This window comes from Xiphophorus hellerii, chromosome 8, assembly GCF_003331165.1.
Source record: "Xiphophorus hellerii strain 12219 chromosome 8, Xiphophorus_hellerii-4.1, whole genome shotgun sequence".
In the NCBI taxonomy this organism is placed as follows: domain Eukaryota; kingdom Metazoa; phylum Chordata; class Actinopteri; order Cyprinodontiformes; family Poeciliidae; genus Xiphophorus; species Xiphophorus hellerii.
Genome location: NC_045679.1, coordinates 16,341,768 through 16,364,475, shown reverse-complemented (window position 1 = coordinate 16,364,475; position 22,708 = coordinate 16,341,768). Strand labels below are relative to the sequence as shown.

At 36.8% G+C, this 22,708-nt stretch overlaps 1 protein-coding gene across 2 annotated transcripts in view; it reads left to right on the top strand.

Annotated features, from left to right (window-relative positions):
* LOC116724225 (mediator of RNA polymerase II transcription subunit 13-like) overlaps positions 1-22,708 on the top strand; it is a 94,745-nt gene that overhangs the window by 40,836 nt on the left and 31,201 nt on the right. For both annotated transcript variants that reach the window (XM_032569725.1, XM_032569724.1), the window contains exons 3-4: positions 18,892-18,976; positions 22,417-22,500. In XM_032569725.1, the coding sequence (XP_032425616.1) occupies positions 18,892-18,976; positions 22,417-22,500 (169 nt within the window). The remainder of the gene's footprint in view (positions 1-18,891; positions 18,977-22,416; positions 22,501-22,708) is intronic.

The window sequence follows — 22,708 nt, the reverse complement described above, 5'->3', positions numbered from 1 at the left end:
GAAGTGTTTGCAGCAGGAGGGTTTGTTTTTACAGGAATCTTATGGAAAAAAGAACCCCGCTTAGGGTCAGTTTTTTGTGACTGTTGCATGAATACAAAAATCCTTAAAATGAATGCTGATTTGGGTGTTTAATTCAGTTTGTATATGATGAAATTAACTCCCGTATGCCTCTACTTCTTGTGTCATTTCTGCTGTTTAGCTGTACATCTCCCTCATTAGCTCTGCCTGTTGTTTAAAATGAGAACTGCAGAGAGTGCTATGCATCTTAAGCATGCAGGGACAGTTACCTTGGATGGGAGATATATGTGCAGCCATTTTCAGATCGCTCCAGAAATGTTCAGTCGGATTCAAGTCTAGACTGTCCACTCCAGGATATTCACAGAGTGATCCTGCTGAAAAATGAACCGTCTTCCCAATCTGAGGTCAGGAGTGCTCTGCAGAAGGTTTTTATCCAGTACATTGCTGTATTAATCTTTTCCTCTATCCTGACTAGTCTGCCAGTTCCGAGTGCTGCAAAAATTCCCCACAGCGTAACGCTGCCAGCACTGTGCTTCGCTGTAGAAAGATACCTGAAGGACTAGAGTTTCGTCCCCTAGCGTTCACACCAAAGTTCAATCGTTGTCTCATCAGTCCAGAGAATTTTGTTTCTCATTGTCTGACAGACCTTCAGGTGTCTTTTGGCAAAGCCATGTACCTTTTATGCTTTTGATGCCGTATTATTCCCCAAATTTGTGCCTCAACACAATCCTGTCTCTGAGGTTTGTAGACAATTAATTTAATTTCTTTCTTGGTGTTTGACCTCTGACATGCAATTTCAGCTGTTGAATCTTGTGTAGACAGGCGTGTTCCTTTGTAAAAGAAGTCCTTTCAGCTGAATATACCACAGGTGGATGCCATTTAAATTGTAGAAACACCTCAAGGATGATCAACAGAAACAACTCCATTTTGCGCTTCCTGGTAAAATTCATGAATACCTATGTATAAGTAATTTCTTGATTGATTTTTAATAAATTAGCAGAAATCTTCCAAGAAGCTTCCCGCTTTTCTTAATGGAGTATTTGTTTGTAGCATTTTGAGGAAAGAGATTCATTTAATAAAATTTGGAATAAGGCTGCAACATCACAAAGTGTGGAAAAAGTGAAGCCCTGTGAATAGTTTCCAGATGCGCTGTAAGCAAGCTGTGCTGTGGGTTGGTAAAGCACCATAGCAGTGAATGGAAGCAGCTGGAAATCTTACCCCTACATAAACTTCAATAACTCTGTTTTCCTCCTGAGGGGTTTAGCTGTTCTGTAGGAACAAAGCTGTCAAACATTTTTCTGAAGACACCATCTGTGAGGTCACTCAAACTGTAAATTCAACATGTGTTTTGACAAGAGTTTGTTGTTTAGGTTTGCAGAGTTGCTTCGATTAATGCTACACATGAGGTGAAAATGATAAGTGAAGATACCAAAGTATAATTAGACACCGAGTGGAGTAAAATGTTTTTATTTTGTTGAATGCTGTAGAAAATGACTTGCTGCCACATCTAATTGTTGCTGGGGAAATGTTAAGATAACTTGTTTTTTGACATAATTTAGAAAAAACAATCCACAGGCATTACCTGAGTTTTTTGTGTGGCATAAGATACATTTAAACAACAAATCATTAACTACACATTTTCCTACCTAAGAAACTTTTTGCTGTGGCCTCTTTTGATTTTCTGCCTCATTGGTAGAGCTGTTTGTTGTTGTACTGACATGACCTGTCATATTGTTGTCCAAAATGACCGTTTATTTACTTTTTAAAGCCAAGATTCTGCATATACTTAAAACAATGGTTTAATAAACTTTTAGCAAGAAGTATTTTGAAAAAATAAACACTGTTTTATGTCAGTGAGTAGAAATCCATATGTTTCTTAACATTGTTATTTATCCTGCATAGAAAATCTTTGAGAAAAGTAAAAGCTCTCATTCAACTCTTTCTGTATTCCAATAGCAATGTTTATTTCGACTGAGTCACATTCTGCTGTACCTCATAACACTTCATAACTCTGCATACATACTGTAGTGGTGTCAATTGTTTTTATAAATGACTGCCTCCAAAAGCTTTTACTATATCAGACAAGTGTGGGTATAACTCTAAGATATGAGGAAATATACCCATTAAGGAACATATTATGGCTTGAATCACAGTAAATAAACTACAAACTAGATAAATACTGAATGTATAAGTTCACAAATGATCAGACTCTGTTAATTACCAGTTTAATACCAACATCCAGCAACTGTGTTCAGAAAAAAAAAATCTTATTGAAGCTTTACCAGGCATTTACATGCGGACTAGAGTGAACAATGAACAGACAGTGGCACTTACAAGAGCAGCTCAACCCCACCTTTCGCCTGTACATATGCAAAATTAATGGCTGAGATGGGCCTATAGATGTTAACGCTACCTCAGGCTGACAGTTTGGCACCCACAGTACACTTCTGCTTCACATTTCCCCTCCATTATTTATCTGACAATCTTCCCCACAATCACGATGCACAATAGGATCTTAAAAGCCCTTGTCAGTGGGGAGTTCAATCAGTCACATCTGACAGTTTAAAGATATTGAACACATATTATAAACCATGGTAAGTTGTGTTTGTTGGTGTGGATTCATGACAAAAAAAATGAATAAATGCCTAAATGTAACTAAGGTCTATATAAATTAATACTGCTATAGTAAAGTAAAGTTAGTTTATTAGCAGAAATGATGAAAGGATTGAGCTTTATGCACTTATAGTTTCAAATTGGAGATTGAGGATTAAATTGATGGAGTAATGTCCTTCTTTACACCCTGCCTGCATTTTGAAGATGAGCCGTTTCTCTTTGATATCTGCAGTTTCTAAAGACTCTCAGTGTGCATCAAGAGAGTGCAAGAGCCAAATTGATTTAAATTGATTTTTTCCCCTGGCATTTTTATCACAAGTGTCGAGATTCTGATTTTGTTGCAGAAGCCAGCGAATCATTGCCCCCACAACAGGTTTTCATTCCCCTGCAGGTTCTGCAGCTGTTTGTGTAAACAATTAGGATACACAAGACTGTCTTTTGAATGACTTAAACCTACGTATGTTGCCTCATATCCTCTGCTATGAGTATGCGGTTCCTTCATTTTATCAAATGTAGTGAGTGAATTTAGGTAATGTCTTCTCATGTCACAACTAAGTGGTTCTTTGTGCTGATCACAAAGATTTCAATAATAATAAGTTTAAAGTAGTTGAAACTTTCAATGTTACATGTGCTGCATAAATGAACATATTCTGAAAAGGTCTCAATTTATTGGACAAATTAATTGGGACTGAACCACATTATCCAACTGTTGCTGTTTTGTTCGATAAACTGACTCAACTGAATCTGTTTCTTATAAACAAAAGAAACATCATCATAAACAAATTCTTATAATTTGTTTATGATGATGATATTAGTGGACAGATGTGTGTGTGTGTTCAGTATTTTCAATACTGACTGAAGTAGAAAACCTCACAAACAATGTGTCCTCTGGGCACAAGTGCTCCCAGGGTCAGACGGGGACCAACTCAGACGACTCAGCCATTGCTTGAACTGCCACTTGGTGTGCCAGGGCAGAGCTGAGAACTATCCATCCTCGCTGTATCTTTGAAACAAAGAGAAAGAGAGAGAGATCGAGCTTTGCTTGTCACTTCTCTGTTTCTCTCTCAATTCGCCTCTAGTGGCGGTTAGGAAGCCCTGTGGAGTCCTGTTAAGCCTCTCAATAGCTGCCCTGCCTCCCACCTCGAGGCTCATTCACTTCTAATGAGGTGCTCAAGTGTCTATGGCTTAACACAAGGGTCAACACAGGAACGGTTCCCTTTTACTCGGCTTGCTCTGTCATTGTAGGAAACACTTAAGTGATTAATGATAACGTGCTCTTATGCTTTAATCTGCAAATGATTCACTTTATTATGCATCATCTGCAAAGCTTGCCAAACTTTTTTTATTCCTGCGCAAATAACAAAACCTTTCACCGTAGCTTGTTTACATGATATTAAGCAGTCGTAATTCAACACCTACATCAGCTGAAGTTGAGGATAAACAGTTTTCCTTTGCCTAATTGGTGTAATTTGCATGCCACAGCAACACTGGGTGCTTAACATTTGACATTTGCAGGTAGACTGAGTGGATCACACAAACTGAACAACACTCTTTAATATGAAGGTCCCGGACAGACCTTGTGCACTTCAGTTGGCATTGCTTAAAACAAACAACAGCCACTTAGGATAAACTCACTTTCTACTCTTCCACTTCAGGAACTCCCTCGCTGCTGTTTTTTTTTTTTTTTTTGATATTCACTTAATATCTCTGGCTGATGTTGGGTGTTGGTGTGAACGGTGCAGTTGCACAACGCACAGTTTGAGTCTGATTTGTTGTAATTGCATGGGTTAAACAAGTATGAACAGGTACAGCCAAGGTTCACTCTCAAATTGAGGATTATTTAAAAACAACTTAGGACAATTAGAGAAGGATTGTTTATAAAGGAAGCTTCAAATAATCTTTCCTTTCCATCATATTGCATTTTTTTCTTATGATACCTTCAAAAAGTTAATCCTGGTGGGTTTTTCTTTTTAATGGCAAATATGGCTGTTGCATGAGCAGAAGTCTTTCCAAATCCTCTGCAATGTTTACCTGTGGTTTGGAAGAAGGTTAAAAAGTTTTTGGAAAAGCAACATTCCAACCTTCACATCCACTTAGACCACCACGGGAGTCATCATAAACATCTGCTGCTGTATAAAGCAAACTGCAAATACCAAGTCCTCCTCACCTCATTCAGCTATCTAAGCTGAAATAAACAGTTTCTATTACTGCCTGTCAACTCAGACAAATGAGATTAAGCCTGAGAGAACGCATTAGACACTGACTGCGGCAGGAAATTTAGCGTGAGGTGGCAGTTTGACACCTAATTTATGCTGCAGTTATTAAACCTGAAACTGTAAAGATAATGCACACGAGTAAAGTACCTTACAAAAGTATTTACACCTCTTGAGCTTTTATTATGTTAAGCCACAAACTTCTTAATTTTTTTTGCCTGTTCTTCTTCGCCAAACAACTCAGACTCAGTAATAGCAAGCATCTGTGTTAACAGCAAAGTGCTGCTGATTCTCTGTTGTCTTTAAGCGTGAACTTTGACTGGTCCATTCCGATGCGTGAACATGATTTGATATGAACCATTCCTTTAAAGCTTTGTCAGTAAATGTTTAGAGTTGTTGTTCTGCTGGAACCAGAACCTACTCTTTACTCTTAAGTTTTGTTTTTTTTTTGCATCTTCTTACAAGTTTTCTTTATGCATTGCAATAAATTTTTAGCTTTGATCTACCTCTAATCAACCTTCTGAATAAAAGCATCGCCCAAACAATGACACTCCCATTGCCGTGTGTCTCTGTGGAAATTGTTTATAGAAAATGTAAAGGATTTTTTCCCCCCTCTCATAGCAATTGGTGTGTAGGCCAAAAAGTTAAATTTTTTTGTTCAGTCTGAATGTTTGACTTTTATTTATAATAAGAAAAATAAAAAAAGTAATAATTCTTTATGCCATAGCTACCCTATGTCAGTCTATCATGTTTAATGCAAGTAAGATGCACTGAAGTTTGTAATTTCATTGTGATAAAATGTGTAAAAGTTAAGGAATAGGGATGTTTTTGAAAGACATTTTATGTTACTTTAATAATGCTTACATAGTTAACAAGTTAACAAGGAAAATTTGAAACAATGACTACTTAACTGCACAATTCCCTAAGAAAGTCACTAGACACAGATTATAAGGGATATTTGAAGAGTACAGAATCAAAAACAATCCTGTCAGAAACACCAAGCAGTCAGTTTATGGGCACTAAATCACAGATGGAAGATTAGTTTGAAAGTAAGACTGGAATACAGAGGAATAATCCAGCATTTTGGCTGGGAATTTGCATTTCATCTCCACTGAGGATTGGTACTGAGGCCAATTTTTGTTTAATTTTCATTCAGTTTTTTTTTCTTCTTTTGATTCTGTGCTAAAATCCAAAAGGCTAATTATAATCCTTTGAGACTACAGAGACAAATGTGCTTTTTTGTATGAGTTGTCTGTTGTGGAAAACAGTGCATACACCATGTTCCATTCACTTATTTATTTCCCTGTGACCTCAGGGGAAATGCTTAGCACTCAGCATACATCTTTTCACAGCATCTTGGACATTGAAAAAGTTCTGTGAGGGGTGCTTCTTTGTGTGCACAAACAAGTCTGTGCTGGGGTGGATAAACTACGTAAGTGACTGTCAAATTATGTAAGGATGTGGGATATTTCTGCAGTCCTTCCTTTGCACAGTTTGCTCTTTTTTCATTGCCAGGGTTGGCAAGAAGCCTAAGAAATGAATCTGCAGCAGCACACACAAACCCACTCCTTATTTTTGTATCATACAGAGTTGGTTTTGATCTGCCACTATGTTTATTTTTTTTTCACCTTACCTTGTTGTTTCTTCTCTGTTATTGTTTGTCTTTTCAAATCAAATTTTCTTCTTACAGCTTTTTCAGCACATTCTATCTCATTTGACTTTTGATTTTTGGTGTTTTAGCTTCACCTAGATTGTCTTCAGTTTCTCTCATTACATCACTGAATTTACATTAATACATCAAATATCCCTGTAAATTATAAATGATGCTGTCAACAAGCTCTTCTTAATGGGAAACTCTGAAATCACTCACAGCATCTCTCCAAATTAGTGTTGGGCTAACTGGTGAGCTGATAAATAAATGATAGAGCTTGTGTCATTTTTGTTTACTGAATTAGACATAACTTTAAAAAAAATATGTTAAAGCATGCACAAGAAGTCAATTACTTGTTAAAATTTGAAGACAAGCATGGTGTGATATGCGCTGTCTTGTTTATCTGATGTGAAATTTGAGCTGGAAGCAGCTGGTACTTCTCTGTTAGCATAATGTTGCAGCGTTGTGCGCTTTGTGATTGTTCTTTGTAGTCTTAAATAATTAATTTTCTTCCCTATTTCCTGTTTTCCTACACTGATTTCCTTCCTCTTGAGTTGATAAAATATCTTTTATCCTTAGAGACTCACTGTATGCGTTAGCTTTAATCTTCTGTTAACTGTGCAGTTTCTATTGAAACACTTATTTAGTAACACTCATGTTCCCATTTCTTATCGATTCCTTTTTTGTCTGCAGATATCTCTTTCTTTCTAGCTGCATCTCATGAAATACATTAATAACATGCCAAGTCATGCTGTGTATCGTGCTTGTTTTCTCTTTTTTGGCATGTCACTACATGCTTCTCTCTGTAAAGACATGACACTGCCTTGTACTTTTCTTTTTTTTACAATTTGAACCACGTGGGATGTTAGTTTCAAGGCCTCAAATATGCAAAAAGCTTAAACCGCCTAACCACTTACTTGAACATTTCAAAGTTTTACAATTGGCACACTTTCATTGTTGGCAGAAGAACAGCCTGCTTTGTTTTTTTTTTTTTTCTTACCTATTAAAGCTGGTCAAAATGTTTTCTTTTTCAGTTAAATTTGAATTAGTTTTTATGTGGTTTTTCACCCCCTTATCTACATGAAAAGAGAATCTCACATTTGATACACCATAGATCTTATAGTTTCAGGTTGTTCACAAAATGTATAATACAAAAATGTGCAGCAAGATCTAAGTTATTTTATTCAAAATTTAAAGGCATGCAAAAAAAATTCTGCTAAGATAACAGACACTAATTTTTACAGATAAAATATTTGCATTTAGAAGTTTTTATATAAATTCTTATTTTTATACCTAATTCAGAAAAAAAAAAAAATTGTAACTGGCCATGACAAAACTTGGAACAAATCCTCCCCCAGGGCATTTTGAGGTTTTTACAGATTCTGAAAGTGTGGACTCTAAAATTTCTAATTAAGTCAAACACACATTTTAATGCTCTCATATCCTCACTTCACTTTCAGTTTCAAGCTTCCATCATGCTGAGGGAAGTCAGTTTTCACCAGTGCAGGTAGCATAGAGAAGCACAAGTATAACATTTGGTATTATTTGGTTATAATTGTGATATTTGAGTTGACGTGCCAATTCTGCCAAACAATCGGTACTGTTCTGGTTTATCGCGTTATCAAATTGCGTTTGCTGCAGTGTAAAATGCATCTTAAAGTGATGCCAGAATTGGATTTTCTTATATTATTGTGTTTTCCCACAGCATTTGAAGGTAAGGTAGATTTGTAGCAGTAAGACAAGGGTAAAAACTCATGAGAATCAAAAATTTTATTTTCAAATTATTTAAATTTCAACTTTGGCTCTAACAACATACCTAAGGAAAACTGAATTTCTGCTCAGGCTTTTTGATTTTTTGTTCCAGATCATGATTATTAGTTGCTCCTTTTTCAGCCCCACCTACAAAGCTTTCTGGAGGAACCATTGCAGCCATTTGAATGGACCTCAGGAAGGGGACGGTCATCTGCAGAGAGTCAGAGACAACTGTAGTCATCCAAAGCATTTTAAAGAGTGCAAATGGTACAGAGTAGAGAATGCATTTCTGATATTTTTAAAACCTTGGGGTACTTTGATATCAGTATCTTGCTCATGCCTTCTTTACTGTTAGCAAAAAACCTATTATTGCTTGTCTACAGTGCATTTCTGCAGCAGCTTTTGTTATCTGATTATCAGTCTCGGTGGTTCTCTGCTACTAACCGTTTAGCCTGAAAGATCTGGGAAAATTCCCATGAACAGTAAGTCACCTGCTTTATCGCCACTGATATCAGGATCAAATAAATAATCTTTGTTTGCCCTTGCAGCCAACAACAGAACTTTTGACATGCCTTGCTTGTGAGTAAGACATTTTACCAGAAACTCTGAGGAGAAAATATTATCTTTCATGAAGCACTCTTTCTGTTTGCGGCAGGCTTTGTTTATATTAAGTAAATACATTATGTTGACATATGTAGTACCTGTAGGAAAAGTTAGAGTCCTCTTGTGGGAGATAAAAAAGTACAGTTGATGTGCAGTCTGCATACTCTGTTATGCATAAAACATATGTATATATATATATATGATTCACTAAAGGAAAGAAAAAACACTAAGACCATACATGTTTCGCTAAAGCTGAGACTTGATATATTCCGTGCTTTTGCTTGCAAATTCAAATTGCCTCTGCATGCCAAATCTCCACTCGCAGCAAGACACAAGCCATTTTTCTACAATATGTGCTTCTCTCTTCTTTTTTTTTCTTCCTTCAAGTCAAATTCCCCCATTGACAGAGCCAGTGATACAAAACAAAGTGCTGTAGATATGGTGCAGAGAAGGAACGAGCAGAAGTTGTGTAAGGGAATAGTGTGTGAGCTGCTGTGTTGACATAGCCTGGATCGGTGCCAGCCATCCATTCTTGCCCTCTGCTTTGACCTCAGTGGAGGAGAGGTGGAGTCTTTTTTTTTCTGGCAGAAACATGATTCTGGTGGATAAATTACAAAAGAAGATTAAGGCAGACAAAAGATTCACACTGACAAGTCAAGCTGAAAAATTCTGTAGTTATTTTTGTGAGCTTGTGTTTATATGAACGCACACTCTGATGGCACAACACCCAGTCTCTTCTACTGGCTCTATACTTGACTCACCCCCACAACTATGCAAGCAGCTCCAGCTCAGTCACCTAATTGATTCCAGATTTCCCCCTCATCCCTTCACTCTTTCAGGCCTCCTCTTTCTCCTCCTTTCCCTCGTCTTCCCCCTCCTCCTCCTTGCTGTCACCCCAGCTCTTGGTTTTCTCCATCACTCCAGGCCTGCTGGGTCTCACTGCCTTCCATGCACACATTTTTATTGCTATCATTAAAATATGGTCACATGGTTTTGCATATTAAAATTTGTCAATGTTAAATATCCTTTCACATAGCCATATTTAGGCTAATAATGCAATATTTATGTGCTTGAATTTCAAAGTGCTGTAAGGTTAGTGGTCATATAATTGCTTCTATTTGAGTTTTTTATTTTATGATTTATAAGCTTATCACTTAAGAAGATGCTTAAAAGATGGAAGCAATACAGATACCAACTTACAAAAAAAGTCCCTGTGAAACAGAATAAAAAATTATACATTGTTTTCAATATATTTTACACAAAAAACATAAAAGTTTGGTACGCATTTATATTCAGTCTCCTCCAGAATTATCACACTTTTCAGATTTTTTGTTGTACAAGCCATTTTCTTCCACTTTACAATAACTAAATTGTTACTTTGTCAAAAAAAAAACATCCCCAAGACACATTGGTGTTTATAATGGGGCAAAATAAAAGTTTAATCTGTATGAACTAGAAGAGTGACAATACATGAAAACCTCATTATAAAAATTATTCTCCTGCACGACTAAAGCTTAAACCTGACAGAGAAATGACTGCGTTGTTAGAAACCAGCACCAGAGGTCTTCATTCAGTAAAAGGTACAGTCTCTGCTTCGCCGGTGTTAGATGCTGCTTACTGAACTGACCCAGCTTCTTTTCACAACATGAATCTTGAACCTGGAAACCGTAAATAAAAAGTAACAGCTAAAGGCTAGCTTGTCCTCAAACTTTTATTTCTACTTTCACAGATTTCCACACAGCTTCAGAGAGAAATATCAGGCTCAGTAAGCAAGAGATGGTAAAAAGCAGATCACAAATCTCACATCAGTTGCAGTACATAACAGTTCCACCTGACAAATTGACCCTGGATTTGAATAATTGGGATAATAAAACCTAACAAGCCACATGCAAAGCTAATGGTGCAAAGCAACATACAATATGCCAAATGACATGCTTGCTTTTTCCAGAACATATGAATTATTTATTGTGAGTTAAGTTTGTAATTGATGCATTAAGGTTAAATAATTATGACAGTTGTGTGTTTATTCTGATTTAACTTAGAAAACAACAGTTTATTTAAAACAGTCATTGCTTGATGTACCCTTTTTATGCTCAATCTTGGATTGGATAAAATCACATTAGCAGGGATTTTTATGAACATAAAACAAATATTTTATTTTCCCAATGAGTTCTGTGTTTTCTTCTGATTTTGTCAAAATTTAAATGTTATTCTCATTTAGTTATAGAAATACAGATAATTTTGACTTTGGAGTTCATCTTTGAATATAAATTTAGAAATACAGATACTTCATGATTTATTTTGTCACCTTACTGTAGGATATTTCATCAATATGAAAACAAGAGAGGTGTGCTGACATTCCAGTGAAAGGCCTATCTTCCTCATAACCTGCTGGACACATTTTATATGAATGCAAATGATGAAAGGTAAATATTTAAAAAATTGTGTGGAAAATTTCACCATTAAAACAAACTAAATTAAAGACAGTCCTCTCGTTTATTTGAAAAAAGAGATGAATTTGTTGCCTGATAAGTTAAGGGATAATTTAGTGTAATCAATTCACAGGATCATTATATTGTATGAATGCTATTTAAATAAAAAGAGGCTCTTCATATTAATTACCTTATCATCTCACTGAATTAAATATGGCTTATTAAAATTACAGTCAAATTGAGCATATGCCGTTTTGAATATCTTGTTGTTTTCTTGTAATTTCTTCTACTATTGGCTGGTTTTCATTAAAACAATGTGACAAAAAAATTATTAACATGATAGTAGGAACTATATTATGACCAGAAGTCTTTAACAATCATGACAGCCTCAGTTCCACCCAGTCAAAATATTATGAGCTCATTAAATGCACATTTATTGAGGATTTATAACCTACTGTCAAGATATATATATACTGTATATATATATCTGTCTGCAACGCAGGTTGTATTGTGTCATTTTGTGAATCTCCACTTGTGTCTAATGATTACCTCAATAATAATAAAAACATGATCCTTTCCCTCTAAATATATTTTTATGAACAATACAACAAAAGAAGAGGAACGTCCAAAGCAGCTCAGTAGTAGTGCAGCTACGTTAGCCGGGATGTAGAAGTATTTGCATTTGCTTCATTTAGTAACGTTGACACTTCTGAATGGTACAGGTTTGAAAAAGTACACAGTCTTGCACTGGTGTGCATTGTTTCACAGAAATCAATAGGAATGTATTTTTTACTTGTTTCTGAGGATGCTAATGTGGATTACCTTTCAGTTTCCTCCAAGTTAGAATTGACAGTTTAGTTTGCGAATATTGAGTGTTTACATTTCTTTGCTCTTTTTCTGCGCATACATACTCTTAATATAGTGAGGTACTGGTGCTCTGTTTCATTTCCCAGACCCTGATGCATGTTATCAGGAGTTAAACCCTCTTGTATGTCTTGATTCTCTCCTGAACAGCCTTCCTGCTGTTATTGTGAGGCTCATCTGAGCCCTGCACGTGAAACTGCCCTTTCCTGAGATGTCCCGTTTGCAAACTGTCTAATACTGAATAACCACAACAGCTGGTCTGTGATTTGGTGATTACCTAAGTCAATAAATGTACAAAAAAGAGGTTGCCAATACATCAACACTTGAAAGCTTTAATAGCATTATTGATGATGTGAAAGGAGAATTACTTTTATTTGTGCTGATTCAAAAACTCTGCAAAATGGTTTCTGGATATATAACAGTCAGCTTTTATGGGCTCTTAGTTTTCCTGTGTGGCATCTTAAGACCTTATCCAGCACCTAAGGGTGTTCTCAAACTACCTATACTCATCAGTTTGACTGTAATAAATGTACTCTGGGCTTTACGCAGCGCAGACAGTTGTGTGGTTATGTGCACAGTTTCTCCTATATATCAGTAGTTTTCTATTCTTAACACATGATTACATTGTACCAATTCAATTATATGGTTAGGATACATCACTTTTAAAAAAGTATTTGCACCTTTACAATTTTTTTTTGTTCACACCTCAGGCTTTCCCATAGTCAAACAAATACTATCTGACATAAGTAACCAGAGTAAATTCAAATGTAGTGTTCAGATGATGGGCTCGTTCATTCAGAGAATTTCTCTAATTCAGACTGCTGGTTCTGCTCCACAAGCCACTAAATCATGAAATCATTCATGGATAACAATCCAACGACACGGATGGTTATAATCCGTGTTGTCTGATGGTTATAATCCGACAACACGATGCAGACTATTGCATCTCAAAAAGCATCACATCATGTCCTGATTTACAGAAATTTCTGAACATATGCGAAACAGCTATTGACATCTATCACTTTATCTAACCAAAAAGGGTTACAAAACTGTATGTAAAACTGTGGGAGTCCAGTGACCAAAGTGAGAGACATTATACATAAATGGAGATATCATGGAAAAGTGGTGAACTTTTCCAGGAATCACCATCTACCTAAATTACCCCAAGAGATCATTATAATCTCATCCAAGAGATCACTAAGGACTCACCTTAGTTATCAATCAATCAATCAATCAATCAAATTTTATTTGTATAGCACATTTCAGCAGCAAGGCATTTCAAAGTTATGCACCAGGGAAGCAATTTGAAGCAGTACAGCAGGTCCACCACTGAATGACACAAGGTGAAAGTCTTGAAGTGGCCTAGTCAAAGTCTGGAATTAAATCTGATTGAATTGCAGAGGCATGGCCTCACACAGGGTCTTCATGCTCAAAAACCCCCCAATCTGGCTGAATTTCAACATTTCTACAAATGAGAGAAAACTTAACCTGTTGGAAACATTGGCCACTCATTACAAACTTCAGATGGAGTTGTTAATACCAAGGTTTATAGGGTAAATTACTTTTTAAATGAGCCCATGTTGTAGTGATGAGCTTTTGTATCCTAATAAACGAGATATCATCCTTTCAAAACTACTTTGTAGTTAATCAGGTTCTCTTTGCAAGATATTAACATTTGTTTGATGATATGAAGCATATAAGCCTGACAAAAACAAAAAGAACAGTCAGTGTTTACACATCAATCATTGAGGCTTTACCAAAGAAATTTATGTTTAGCTTTTACCTTGTAATTGTAAAACTTAGTATTTATTTATTTTAAATATAAATACAAATATAAATGCGCCTCACTTTCAGACTTAGAAACACATTTATAGTTCCCTCCAGTTGTTCTCTGTAATCTAAAAACTTGTTGAGCAAAATATGAGTACATCCACTTAGGAAATGTATGATTACCATCTTTATTCCTGCTTCCTTGTGTCAATCTTTGCTCAGTTTCGCTTCCCACCCATCTGTGCAACCTTGTGAATGTTTCTCCCTCTTTTTATTGATGAAAGCACAATGAGCAATCACCGAGCCCTCAACGAATAGCTAAAATAGATCAACCTTTGTTCAGACCTGCGGCAGGGCAGCTAATTACTAAAGAAGCATTTTGACAACGAGTGAATTTGCACACACGTCATACTTCCCAGTTCGAGCTGAAGGCATCCCTGCAAAAGACACAACATAACATCACTACACCTGGTGTTATCGATCTGAGACAAATGAACAAATGAGAGACACAGGGTGGGGGAGTGGAGGAAGGAAACGTGGGGCATGGGGCTTTCATGTGCAAGATAGAGCATTGTCACAGCTCAACTCTCGCCTTCTCCCCGTCTCAGATCAATACCGTCTTTGTATTTGTTTCCACAGAGTTGAAGCAGTGAGCGGTCACTCTCTCCTGTGGTGTGAGACGGGCACATTCGGGAGATGAGAAGGGAAGAAAGAGGCTGGAGGACAAACATGAGGGAGGTGGAAAGCTGGGGCTAGACCTGGAGAGAAAGAGAGGTGGAAAAGAAATGAAAGAGTGGAAGTGGCGACCCAGTTCCATCACTGCTTGTTTGTGTTTTGAGCGGTGTGGCAGTAAAGAACGTTGTGGCACGAAGATGAGGGGGGAGAAGGTTGTGTGAAGGAAACATGCATCTGTGAGAGCATGACCTCACTCCCATATATCATGCAAAGTCATATATCTGCATGAGAATTCACCTTGGGTGACAGTACTGACTACTGCCCATTAATAAAATGTCAGCTTTTATACTTTACTGCATGTTTATCCCACACAAATTCTCTCTGATCTTTTTGAGTTATCAAAAACATGTGATGGTTAATATCCATCTATTTATCCACCTAAATTGAAACATTTGGCAAAGAATATTTAATCAATAAAACTTTGTCTTTCATACAGCTCTTAAAAACAGGAAACAGAAGAGATCTTACATTAGATAGTTGCAGAGGAAACGGTTATCTTTCTGTGAAGAATGAAAAGTAAAATGTGCACAAATAAATTCAAAGCAAATTTTAGAGGTTTCTAAAAGGAATCACAACAATAATATCACATATAAAGGAGTACAGATAACTGGATGCAAAAAAAAAAAAATCTGTGCAATCGTGGTATTTATGGAAATCAATTCAATTAATTAGCGGTACTTAAAGCCTTAAACATCATTACCAAAGCACATTAATGTTGCTAAGCTTTCATTTTCATAAATCATAAAGTGCTACACTGAAAGAAAACAATTGTGGTAAATGGCTCAATTTATTTTCGATTGGTCTCTGACTTTCATTGAGGATTATTAAATGTCTTTCATTGGTTGAAAGATTTATTGATTAGTAGTTTAAAACCTGATCTGAATCAGTAATAAGATAACGGATGTCATTGTCAGCCATTTTTACAATGCCTGTATTGCCTAAATCATTAGTTTGAACTATTTATAAGTATATTGAGCTTATTTTTTGTAAATTATTGACCCTTTTAGCAGCTTTTAATTTGTGTGGCATTTTGTTTTTTTGTGATCCAGGTGTAACCCACAGTATGATCTATCCCTTCCAATTTCGTCTCTCTTCCTCCTTTCCAAACATTTTAAGTCCTGGCACTAAATTACAAAGTCCCAACAGATTTGAGGTCTCAAAACTGTAATCCACCAGCCTCTGAATGACCGCAGGGTGGGTACTAACATTATTTCACTTGGTGCCTTAACATAACTGTTGACTCTGCCTGAAAATGACTAATGGGAATTCCCAGAATGATTATTTCTCATTACCTGATGTTATCAAAAGGAGAAACTTCCTCTTCCTTTTTAAAGAAAAATTTTCTCCCTGTCCATTGTTACATGCCATTCAATGTATGCTCAGGAGAGGGGCTTTAATCAAAATGAAGATTGAATGCAGTCTGCTGGCTATTGTTTTTTAAACTACCTTTTTTATTGACTTTTTTTTCTTAGAAAGAATGTACTACCTTTCTATTAACTTAGCTATAAATGTCCTCAAACTGGTTTTATTTCTGAATTTATTCGTAATTTCACTGAATTCAAACTGGAAAATTGACATATAGAAAACCAGATTGTATCTAAATTTAAATCTATTTCAGAGATTTGAAATTGGACTAAACCGAGGTGTAATTGAATCTAAAAGACAAAAACACAATCAATTGACCTCAACTGAAGTTGATTAAACACAACAGAAATGATCTGGGTTGTATTGAACTGAATTTAATTAAATCAAGTTGAATAAAATAAAACAAGAACTGAAATAAAATTGACAAAGACTGAAATGAATTCAATTCAATTGGACTGAGCTGATTCTGAATAAAATCCAATAGAACTGAACTGAATTGAGTTGAGCTGAATTGGGCTGAATTAATTTGAACTTAATTAAATATAAGTGAATTGTAAATTAGACTGAATTTAATTAAAATGGAGGCACCAATCCTGTCAACATCCAGTTATTGGACAAAGCAGGTAAACACAGATAGTAGATTATTAAACTCATTTAAACAGAAGTAAATTAAATGTACTGAAATGAATTAAGCTGAGCTAAACTGAATATTGAGAGTTGATTTGCAGTTCTCACATTTAAAAACAAAATGAGTGCATGAGAAAATGAGCTATTTATTATAGTCCCTATGTCATTTAATTAGCATAAATGGAAACCAAAGTCATGAGCAGTTTACTTTGAACTTGAAGTAACATGCATTTGGAATGGGTGATAGTGTGAGAGAATATTTAGTATTACTTCATGTAACTCCATCTGTGATTAATGATTGATTGGAATGCTATAAAAACCGCCACTGCACTTAGCGGGGCATTTACTGTTTACAGCCTGCTCGTCCCCTGGGCCAACTGCGTTGCTCTTCTGATTAACTGGAAGCAACATCTAAAAATGTGGCAGTTACTAGCTGACTATTGGGAAAAATGTCAGTTTCACGGGGTGTCAGTTTCACACTCATTTGGGATATTACTGCTTTGAAATATCAGACAAATGTTTTATTTCACACTCTATTTTTCTATATATGTAATGATTTTTTTGTGTGCGCAGATGCTCTTGTGGATGCCTGACCTTAATTTCTTGCTACAGCGATTTGTCACACCTTGCATTGATATGGCGCAGTGAGCTGGCTTGCTGACAACTGCGATTTAAGCAGACAAACAGGCAATCTACATTAAATGTGGCTCCTAAAAATATGGTGCTGTCACTTTATTGAGATTGGTGACACGTGCTGAATGCTGCAGGAATTCTGGGGGCAAATGTGAAAAGTTTTTCCTGTTTATGGTGGTCTCTTTAAGAATATGGGTTTAGTTTCTTTTTGGCAGGATGTGCTGAAATGATGGAGGGGTGAAGAGTCACTTACATAGATTTAGACTAATGGGGGGTCAGGAGTGTGCCGTCTAGGCTGCCACAAGGAGAGGGAATGAAGATGACTGGTAGAGAGCTGGGAGAGTTGGTGATGAAAAAAAAAAAAAGTTTGGTATTTTTTTTTTTCAAGAAAAGGAGAAAGAAGGAAGATGTAGAGACAGGGAGAACTAATGAGTTGGATTTTCCAGAGACTTTGCATTCTGCTCATGGTGCTCGCTGTATCTCTCTCCGCTGTGGAAGAGCTGGCTGGAGCGAGCTTCCTGTCTGAGCCCTGAAGCAGGAGTAAATGAGGGGTGGGTAGGAAAGGGGGTGTTGGAAGCAATAGAACAGAGGAAGGAGGAGAAGGGGAGGAGGGTGAGGGGCGGCAAGGAGGGAGGGAATCCAGTGTTGAAATTGAATGCCAGGGCGCCATGTTCTCACCGCCAGCGTTTCCATGGTTACAGGGTAATTCTGGCGAGTAAGGAAATTTCATTCACTTTGGTATGAGAAGAAGAAGACAAAAACAAAGAGGGGGGTATTAACAATGCAGCAGAGGAATAGAAAGGAATACATAATCAAAAAAAGAAAAAACTAAGGGAGGAGATAAAAAAAGAGGCAGGAGGAAAAAGAGGAAACATCTAGTGGGGTTTGTGCCACCCATCCCCCAGGCGAACTGCCTCTCTGCCTCTCATTCCTTTTTTTTTTTTTTTCTTGTGTATTTCTGTGATGCTTGGTTTGTTTGCCACCACCCTATCAGCAAACACAACACCCACCCACAATCTTCCAGTTCTTCAGCAGCCCTGCAGGTATACGGCGAAGAACAAAGAGAAACACTGCTAACTGGCCGCTGTGTGTGTTTTTGTCAGGGTGTGTGTGTGTGTCTCCACTTTTGGGGGAGGGCAAATGGGGGGGCGAGGGGGGTTGGTGCTGGGGTGGATTCAGGGAGAAGTCTGAGAGGCTGCAGAATTGTTCACATGACAGATCTGTGTAGTCGTTGCTTATGTCTCGCAGGCTTTGCCAAAGTTGATTTAAGGATATTAAACCTTCAGACTTCCAAAATTGCAAAGAAGAACAGCTAAAACGGTCGTGTGAATGTGGAAACCTAAGCACGCAGGCATGTGTATCAACCTATACAAAAACAGACACACTCACACTGTCTTTCTAACAAGGGTTGACAACTGCAGGGGGGGGGTGACTGGGATGTCAGAGCAGCCAGTGTGACAGCTGTACAGCCAAGCAACCCCTGTTCACACAAACACACACACGCACAGAAGCAATATGTGTGCTTCATCATCATTGCTAATATCACCATCTCTAAATGATATTATGTGCGAGACGTATAAATTCTAACAGTGCTTTTTTCCCCCTTCTTTCTCAGTGGCTGATGAGGGGCTTTGGGAGTGTGGACTGTCCTACGAGTGCAGGACCCTCCTGTTCAAAGCCATACACAACCTGCTGGAAAGGTAAAGCCAATGATCAACAAACAGAATAACAGGGGGATCCCATGTGTTTTCTTATAATTTAAGGTTAACATAATAAAAAAGGGTTTTATTAAGACTTTTTAGAACATCTTAATACTCTTCAAATTTAAGACATACATTAATAGCAAAGTCTAACTTAACTTAATAACTTACTTAACTCAGATTTGGCTTACTTAAAAGCATAGGCTAGTGAAATATAACTTAGTTCAGTTGTGTTTTTTGGCCCTGGCATGCAAGTCCATTGCTTTTACAGCTTACTCTGTTTTGCCAAAAGTATTCACTCACCGATCCAAATCATTGAATTCAGAGGTTCCAACCACATGTGGATAAAATCCAGCACCTTGGCACGCAGACTGCTTCTATAAACATTTGTGAAAAAATGAGTTTGCTCCCAGGAGCTTGCCAATTCCCAACGTGGCACTATCATAGGACGCCACCGGTGCAAAAAGTCTAGTCGTGCAATTACCTCGCTACTAAATATTCTACCATCAAGTGTTGGCAGGAATATAACATAGTGCAAGCAACACAGGATCTCGGCCAAAAAGTTGTGGGCCACATAGAAGAACGAGGACAGTCGATGCTGAGACACAGGTCACCAACTTTTTGCTACAGAAAGTTAATTTTATCCAACTTCAAACCTTTGCAGTAAAAAAGATCCACCATAGCAGTAAGAAATAAAAACTTTTGGGGAAACTATTGAAATCTGAGAATTGAAAGTCTCAGTACTTACTCTACAATTGGTAGTGGTAACAGGGACCTTTTGATCTTTATTGCCTTAACAAAGATCAATTATAGCTTTGGTACTGATGACATCTAAATTCCTCAGTCAAAACAACTATACAGAATTAACATATATATTTTTTAAAAAGCCAAAAGCGGATGGTAAGAGTTATTGAATAAAATAACTAAATTAAAGCTAAGGTCAGATATGTAAAATGCTGAGTTATTTAAGACTTTGTAATGCAAGGACAGTCTGGGACACTTTTTAGATTGAACAGCAAAAAGCAAAGAAATGTTACACCTTTACTTAGTTTGGCTTTTCACCTTGCACTGAAAAGAGGACCAAGCCACTTGAAAAATGTCACGTAGACAACAGCTGCATGTTTGAGGAGCTGTCACGAGAAGCTCCCCCAGACGAGCAATGGGCAAGGCAAAAAGCCAATCAGCATGTTGCTCTGCATACTTGAGACAAAGGCAGCGGGACAGAAAAAGATTGAGAAGAACGAGAGGCTATAACCTGTTGCTGTGGTCACACAAGCACGTAGATAGTTATTGGTGGGATTTCAAACTATATTTTCAGACTATATATATATATATATATATATATATATATATGTTTGTAAATCATGAATTACTTCCATCCTTTGGTTCATTTCCATTCTGTGGTTGACTGGATTTGCTGTGTGGGTTTCAAACCAGAGTTAATTTTCAAGTAAATAAAAAATTATTAAAATTCCCCTGGATTTCATGTCCAGTAGTTTTTCAGTTATTTAATTTGGCAGATTCAAAACAATAAATGGATAGGTATTTGCAGAACACTGAGAGAAAGAATGAGATAAATCCAGTGTTGTAGAAAGGGATTTACACTGACTACACCTTTAAATAAAGCAAAAAAAAAAAAGAGGAAATGCTATCGCAACGCATAACACCAAGGAAGTATTTTATAGCATAATGCACTTAAATATTTTTCATCAGACCCACAATATAATAATATGTAGCTCTAAATTAATATGCCATTAGTTATTTACTGCACATTTCAACAGCTGAAAGTTAAACATATATGCAACCTTTTCTGTCATAAGTTTCATCTTAATGAAATTATAATCTGTGCGCTGAATCACTTGCTCAAGCACCCAAAGCTCTCCTTTCTGAGTCGGAGCCATCTGTTAAATGAAGCAGCACATATTTGCTCTCTATTAAGTTAAGCCTCAGTGATCATCACAGGGGAAAGGCAGAATTAACCTTCCTATTACCTTGGAGCTGACTCCTTTTATAGCTTACTGTTTCAACACTAGAGGGATCACTTTTGCTTTGCTCTTGTTTAACTGCAAAGATCTCCACAAATGCATCTAATGAGTATCCCATGTTGTCGTATAAATATATGTGATTTACAAATATTGCTGGATTTCAGCGCGATTGTAATTAATATAATTGAGAAAACTAATTAAATTAGAAGTGAAGCTAAATGTTATAAATATGTTTTTTCACGTTATGAGTCAGACGTGTTGTTTAGGACGGCTCGGCTCAGGCGCTCAGTGATATGTTTCATAACAAGAAGGTGCTCAGTGTCTGAAGGAAATCAACTAATGAGACACAGACGTTTTGTTGAGTCAATAAAGGGAAACGTCTTCCACCAGATTTATGGAGAAAGATTTATGAGCCGCTGCAGCAGGCTTTTGAGTTTATTATCATTTATTAGTGGATATAAAGTATTCCACCGCTTTAATCTGCTCAGAGATCAGCACATGAAAGCGCTATGTGATAACTGGTTCCACTGTGGATTTTCAGAGTGCATAGAAATAAAAGTAATACATCAGTAATGATAATAATAAATGACAAATAAACTGTATTAGTAAAATTACCCAAAATAACACTGGAATTTGCTCGCTGAAGAAAAAGGCCTCTTCATTTAGCAGTTCTTTTCTCATTGTTCTGCGTCTCACCGGTTTACTCTCTTCCATGTCATTTTAGGATACATATACCGGTAGATGTTTTGAATGTGAATCCAAAGATATTAAAAACAATTTGCAAAGTTTGGATCAGCCAGTGTGACGATTTGCCCCTAATAGCAGCAAAAATAACTTTATAAAAAGAAAGTTTGAACAGAGACGTGATGAACTCTCTTCCTTTGAACAGTAGATGATATTCCAAATTAAGACCCACCCCCTACTGTGCAAGCCTCCATTGACTGTGGCAAAATGCATGAATAAAATTGTCAGGCATAGTGCAACTCTTCTGAACGTCATCTGAAAAATGCCAAAGGTGCTCGTTACGATATAAAGTTTTACGTTGGGTTATGTTCAGAATGGTACCTGAAAGGAACTTAAACTTGCTAGAGGTGAAAAAGAACAAACCATTATTTCAAAGTTGTCATCATTTGCTATGATTTTGTGATGCCTACAAACAATCATAGGGAGTTTACTGCTGGATTACAACAGCTTTATGTCTGTATGGATGAGTATACTCATTTTCAAATGAATCATGAAGAAAAGGTAATTGCTTTATTATTCAGTTACAGTCATAAAGTGCTTAAACAATATTTTCAAAAAAATATTTCTGCTTGGAATCAAAATTTTTACCTTGTGAAATTAATATATAATTGTGTTTGAATTGTTTGCTATGATTTAGATCTTATTTCAATGATGCATAGACGTCAGAAAAATGTCCTAATTTTGACGTCTTTCTTTTGCTCAATGCTCCAGATGTTTGAACGATAAGGGCTTCGTGAGGATTGGAAAATGGTTCTTTAAGCCACATGAGCTAGAAGAAAAGTCTTTGGGCAGCAGGTAAGAAACTGCATACACACTCTTTATTAAGAGGGTTTATGTGTTGACATTAGTACATGTGATGCTCTAAGAAAGAAAAAGTGTGGTAATGTCATTCTGTGAGGCAGCGTGACTGACTTTCATGTGATTCAGTATTTGTTAAGCCTGGATGTTCCAGCAGCAGGCCGATGGTGTGAGTCTGTAAAAGAGAAACAGAGCATGTGAATGG